A 7500-nucleotide genomic window follows, 5' to 3' on the forward strand; every position below is an offset into this window, starting at 1 on the left:
ACTCTGTTCAGGAGGCAGACACACTCTTTCAGTTTAAATCTAGATTAAAGACACATCTTTTTAATCTGGCATCTACTCTAATATTAGTCTGTTTCTTTCTTCTTCTGTTTCTCAGATCTGAAGGTGGACCAGCACCAGCATGTGGTTTTGGTTCCTCTGGTTTGCTTCGTTTCTAGTGATTATCATCTCTTTGATTAGAGACCGTCTCCCCATTTAATAAAAAATTAAGCGTTTAATTTCATCATTATAATCTGTATTGTTAAAACACTATATGAATAAAAAGTGATAGTGAGTTTATATCTCACTAGTTCTGAGGTTATCTGATCAAAACTCTTACACAGTTAGAGGTGTTTCATGAGGACTTCATGTGGAGGGGGGTGGGTGTGTGTGTGTGTGAGTGAGTGTGTGTGTGAGTGTGTGTGTGTGTGTGTCTCACCTCAGGGTCACCGCTGGGGTAGACGGTCCATCGGAGATCAGATGTTTCTAGCTTGGTGTTCATCAGCACCTCTGTGAGAGACAGACAGAGATAAAACACCGCAGCTGTAGAACATCATCTGAGGAGAAACTCATGAGTTATATTTTGACACAGATGCAACACAGACATCAACCTGACATCATAATCAGAGACGCGAGGCGGTCACATGACCAGAGCCTCAGGACTCAACTGCTGAAGTAGTTCTGATGCGACATTACCGCGTTCTTTCATAAAACCCAGCTTGTAATCACAAGACAAAGACGTGAACCGTTTTCACAAGTCGGAAACTCGTAATTATGGTGGATGTGACACGGCGTGAACGCGGCAGCGCAGCGGCTTTGACTTCACACACATCGGACGCCGTGTAATGTATTTCTGATGAGTTTTCGCTCTGAATCACCGCACAGGCGTCTGGTGGAGGAACGCTAATGCTGCGAAAACAGAGCGCTAGCAATCAACGCCCAGTGTAACATCTGAACCTATAAAACCTTCCAGCTCTTTCCATTTCATCTGTCACGATCAAAACGACAGCGGGTTCAGCGACTGCGGCCGCCTCACACAAAGAATAGGAAGAGCGAGGGAGGAGCGGGAAGCGTCCGTCCGTCTCTCTGTCCGTCCGTCTCTACTCCATTGTTTCCAGTGAAAACACAATGATACCCAGGAGGCAGTTCAGAGCCAAAAAAGTGATCGAGTGACATTTTCATTACACACACACACACACACACACACACACACGGGAGGCCTGGCAGAATTCCTGCTCATTCCTGAGTGTCCATGGAGCGGAACAGCAAAATTACAGCTCGCACTGGACACACACACACACACACACACACACACACACACACACACACACACACACACACACACACACACACACACACACCTCTAATCAACTCATCACTAATTACAGAGTGAGACTGACAGAACGAGAGAGAACTTGAAGATCCAGCAGTTCACACACACTCACTCACACACACACACACACACTCACTCACTCACACTCACTCACACACACACACACACACACACGTAAAAAAAAATAAAAATCAACCAATCTCTGAACTCTGCACAGTTTAGTATAATTTAGATAATATTAGTTTTTTATAATATATTTGATTAATCTTAACACTAGTTTTATGTTTTCATTATAACTCATATCACACAGCTTCAGTTTATTTACTTATTTTTAATGATATTATGTGCTTTTGGCATTTTTATTCATTTTTGTTATTTTCGATTATTATAATTCAAGTTTAATACACTTCGTTTATGTGTGAGTTTTATATGCTTTTGCCGTTTTATATTAGTTTTACTTCAGCTTTTTCAAATGTTATTTTTAATACTTTCATTATATGCTTTCGTCTTTTTTCCCTTTGTTTCTTGTTTTTTATTAAATTTTATTAATTCTTTTTTTTTATTAATTTACATTTTGATATTTTCGTTTAACCTCTAATTTATTTTGTACGTGCTTTGTGTTTTTTTTTATTTGTTGTTAGTCTTCTTAAATATTTATTTCCACTAATATTTGTGCTTCAGACAGTACTCCTAATTCTATTCATCTTTTTTATCCAATATTTATATCAGGTTTCTGTTTGATTTAAATCTGCAGAGCTATTAAAGAGTTAAACCTGACTGTCTGAGAGGAAATAGTATTTTACACTTATTTTATTAGTTATCGGTCTCTGATTTATTGATATCATTCCATCACTCATCATTAATCTCAGGCTCCTGATTGGATGGAAGCTAATGAGGCATGTGATTGGCTGAAGATGGTATAATTAGGCTGTGTTCCAGTGGCTCTCAGTTTAATTACACTAACAAGCTTGACAAGCTCTCCAAAACAAACACTCACGCTGCTACAGGCGTCCGTTCACACACACACACACACACACACGCACGCACGCACGCACGCACGCACACAGACACACACACTCACACACACACGGATAGCTAAGGCTGCATTCAGAGTATTTCGTGAGTGATCCTGAGCTACAGAAACACACTCTCACCACGAACGGTGTGAACCAGATCAAAAGCAGACGTGTGAATAACTTTCAGTCCACTTTAGTCGAGAAGATTGAGGAAAAACCCCTTCAAGAGAGAAAGATGGCGGGGTCGGAGGTCACAGCCCATGATAATCCAGCTTTATCTCTCACCGCTGAGAAAAATCTGTTTAACGGGATTTATGGACATCGAGACCACCTCACACACACACACACACACACACACACACACAAACACACACACACACAGCTCTGAGATCTACCGTGTTTTAGGGTCAATCTCTTGAGTTTAGCATATTGAAGCTCTTTAGCTCCTTTGAGGAGGAGAGCCGGTGTTCCCGAGAGCCGTAAGCTTCTTCTGCCGCTCTATTGTTCCTCAACAATGGCTCTGATCCGCGGGACCGTCCCACCAGATTAACCCACACAGCTGGTTAACTTCACCAGAACCCCGCGCTCGGCTCTCGCCGCTTTCATGAGCCCTTCCTGCCGCACAGACGTGTCAAGAACCCGCAGGAAGGCTGTAGATGAGCGCAGCCTGCTCCTCGTTCAGTGTTTGGACAGCGTCAGACTCTGTTGGTCTTACAGGAGGACGGATGAAAGTCTTCAGGCTGGTAATGAGCAGACGGACGAAATCACGCTGAAGGCTTCCAAAGCGGCCCGACTTAAAAACAGCCCGTCGGCCGTGAGTAAGGAACGAGAGCGGTACCGATCCGGGTTCTTGAGTCAAACCTCCTTTCAGTCGTCTGGAGTCGTTAGAGCTACGACTTGTTACGCTAAATACAAACTGCTAAACTTCAACTCTGACCAAACTAGAAATTTGTAGCTGATTGCATTTCATTCTGTAATTAATTTCTGTTTCTCCTCGCCACTGATGTTTTATCTGAAACGTTTCATCGACACAGAGATGATTCATGTAACGGCTTATATATAACTCTATATTAGCATTTAACTCATTTGCTGACCATGAATTTGTTAATCGGCTCTAGAAAGTATTTTGCTGAAGATACACACACTTCAGTGTTTCGCTTATGTTTGAATAAAGCCGTAAAGGTTTTATGTCCCCAAAGTAGAAATATAAATATGTAATAACACAGCTTTAGTGGAGATTTGACATGTATTATACCTCATATACATCCAGAATAATAGACACGGAATCCAATAGAAGCTCAAATCGTGAAACGTGTGTCAAAACACAGGCCTGTGTGTGTGTGTGTGTGTGTGTGTGTGTGTGTGTGTGTGTGTGTGTGTGTGTGTGTGGATCACACGCTGATGGTGTTTCTGATGTTATTAGATGATTCCGGCGCAGCGGCGGAACTGATTTTCTCTGCAGGAATCCAGGTGTCCTGGAGTGCCATGAAACGTGGAACCAATCCCTGACACACACACACTCTCTCTCTCTCACACACACACACACACACACACACACACACTGGGTTAATCATCTGGAGACACACAGAAACTCCTCTGACGGTCAACAGATAGTCAGAAAGAGTAAAGAATCTTCACACGTTCCATGAAGAACTCAAACTTCTGTAAACACATCAGCGCTGCTTTAAAGAAAACAAAACATGGACCTGAAGAAAGCTTTAAGAAGCCCAGAACTCCAGAACCCACCCTAACACACACACACACACACACACACACACACACACACAGAGAGACACACACAGAGAGACACACACACACAGAGACACACACACACAGAGACACACACACACAGACACACACACACAGACACACACACACACAGACACACACACACACAGACACACACACACACAGAGACACACACACACAGAGACACACACACAGACACACACACACACACACACACACACACACACACACACACACACACACACACAGACACACACACACAGAGACACACACACACACACACACACACACACACACACACACACACACACACACACACACACACACACACACACACACACACACAGACACACACGCACAAAGACACACACGCACAAAGACACACACACAGACACACACACAGACACACAGACACAGACACACAGACACACACACACACACACAGACACACACACACACACACAGAGACACACAGACACACACAGAGACACACACACACACACACACACACACACACACACAGACACACACACAGACACACATCAGATCTGGTGATTCTATAAAGACCCTTCATCACTGAACTCTTTCCATTGTTCTAAAAGGACCTCAATGATGGAAAACGGCTCTTTATATCAATAAAATGATGGGGAAAAAATGGTTGCTTTATGAAGTATAGACTGGAAGGTTTGAAGAGCTTTCATGACACCTCTGAGAAAAACACTTTACTTTAAAGAGTGTAAACAGTCAGATGTAGAAAGTAGTTGAATGTGTTCACAGCACAACTTTATAAACTACTGATAAGTTCAGACAGAAACCTCCTGATCGACTATAACTCCACAGAATGGTATCTGTTTTAATACTATTTTAAACGGCTTATGAACGTATTAATATAATGAAAGCGGCTCGTACCTTCCTCCCCGGAGCTCAGTCCCGTCCAGAACCAGAACCAGAACACAGGAATAATCCAGGAAACATGATCCATCTCAAAGTCCTGCTGGAATCTGCTGTCAGCTCATTAGATTCAGATCCACAAAATCACTCCAGACTCAAAGTTCATCAATCCGACAAAGAAAACGGATTATTATTATTATTATATTATTATTATTATTATTATTTCTCAATTACGCAAATACTTCAAGAATCCGATTTCTTAACTAACGTCAATCTCTTCACATTCCAGTTTCGAATAAATGCAGGTAAAACCTCGATCCCGACTAAATCCGATCCGGATCACGGAGTTAAAAAATAAACTCAAACCGGACTGAAACCCAATCCCGTGTTAAACGCGTCCCTGCCGTTAAAAACTCTCCGATCCCAGCAGCGCGTGCCTCTTCCGTTCAAAGTCGGTTATATTCCACTCCTCGCTGAGTTTAGCCGTTAAAGTGCGCGACGTGAACCTCGGGGGAAAAAAACAACATTAAAGCAAACTTTCGCGGAGGACGAGGAGTCTGCGTCGAAGAGAAGTTTCCCTCAGGACTGAGCGCGAGACAGAGGCGGGTGACCGCGAGGCTGAGCGCTGCTGCGAGCCACGCCCCCCGCGGGCAGGACCGCCTCCTATTGGCCCGGCCGGCTGTCAGTCAGCGCTGAAACACGAGCGCGCTTTATGTGCATTCTGACGCGCGAGTGAATTTAATTTAAAGACGAATAAAATATACGCTTATTGGATAAACTAAACGTGACGAGAGGTCCTGTCTACATCTACATTAATTAACTTATACATGTTAACTAGTTAGGCTACACGTAACTACGCAAATCATTTAGTAAATGACAAAATATAGGTAATCTGTCACAATTAATGAGGAGAAAATGTGTAATTAAATGAGTTACATGAAAAATTAAAATGGGTACATCTGAATATTCTGTTTCACACACACACACACACACTCACACAGACACAGACAGACACACACACACAGACACAGACACACACACACACACACACACACACACACACTGAAAAGGAGATGCTTATTTCATAACTGGGTTTGTGTTTGCTTCAGTTTTTAAAAATGAACTGTTTTTGATTTTCTTGTCACAGAGTTGATTTCAAAAACCTCTATTAAGAGTATGATAATGTTATAATTCTACACCTGTAGGCTGTTTAACCTCACAATGATTTCATAATGATGAGTTGTTGCTGCTCTAAATGACTTTAATCTGTTTTTAATAACTTTAATCTAAAGCCTGACTCTAATCAGTGTTGAGATTAACCCACGTGTTCACAAATGATTAACACTTAAAACATTAGACATTTAGAAAAGTAATAAAAAAACGTGGGCATAATGAAATGTAATCCGTTACAATACTTGAATGAAGTAAGAGTTACTTTCTCACGTTTTAAAGCGAGTAAGTAATCAGTTGTGTCTAAAGTGTCTTCTCTTCACGAGTCTCTCACAGGAAAGAGTTTAAAGGTGCGCTTTAGAGAAACAAATCAACTTTCATAAAACTCGCGCAGGAGGAGATGAAGGATCTCTGACACAAAGATTTATTGTGATGTTTATGACGGTGTTTCTCGCGCTCTCCCGCGAGCCATTGTTCACGCGCGTCACAGCGTCATCAAAGCTCGCGCGCGACGGAGAGATGAGAGACAAGACCGGAGGTGACGAGAACACGAGAAACACACACACACACACAGAGAGAGAGAGAGACACACACACACACACACACACAGAGAGAGAGAGACACACACACACACACACACACACACACACACACACACACACACACACAGAGAGAGAGAGACACACACACACACACAGAGAGAGAGAGAGAGAGAGAGAGAGAGAGAGACACACACACACACACACAGAGAGAGAGAGAGAGAGAGAGAGAGAGAGACACACACACACACACACAGAGAGAGAGACACACACACACACACACACACACACACACACAGAGACACACACACACACACACACAGAGAGAGAGACACACACACACACACACACACAGAGAGAGAGACACACACACACACAGAGAGAGAGAGAGAGAGAGAGACACACACACACACACACAGAGAGAGAGAGAGAGAGACACACACACACACACACACACACACACACACACACACACACACACAGAGAGACACACACAGAGAGAGAGAGACACACAGAGACAGACACAGAGAGAGAGAGACACACACACACAGAGAGAGAGAGAGAGAGACACACACACACACACACAGAGAGAGAGAGAGAGACACACACACACACACACAGAGAGAGAGAGAGAGAGAGACACACACACACACAGAGAGAGAGACACACACACACAGAGAGAGAGAGAGAGAGACACACACACACACACAGAGAGAGAGACACACACACACACACAGAGAGAGAGAGAGAGACACACACACACACACAGAGAGAGAGAGAGAAACACACACACACACACACAGAG

At 43.2% G+C, this 7500-nt stretch overlaps 1 protein-coding gene across 1 annotated transcript in view; it reads right to left on the reverse strand.

The window, feature by feature from the left end:
* ephb4b (eph receptor B4b) overlaps positions 1-5637 on the reverse strand; it is a 21372-nt gene extending 15735 nt beyond the window's left edge. Inside the window, 2 exon segments of the mRNA XM_043232613.1 lie at positions 437-507; positions 5005-5637. Of these exon segments, the coding sequence (XP_043088548.1) occupies positions 437-507; positions 5005-5077 (144 nt within the window). The 5' untranslated portion in view covers positions 5078-5637.
* Positions 5638-7500: the final 1863 nt, after the last annotated feature.

The sequence above is a fragment of the Puntigrus tetrazona genome, unplaced genomic scaffold (assembly GCF_018831695.1).
Source record: "Puntigrus tetrazona isolate hp1 unplaced genomic scaffold, ASM1883169v1 S000000586, whole genome shotgun sequence".
Classification (NCBI taxonomy): domain Eukaryota; kingdom Metazoa; phylum Chordata; class Actinopteri; order Cypriniformes; family Cyprinidae; genus Puntigrus; species Puntigrus tetrazona.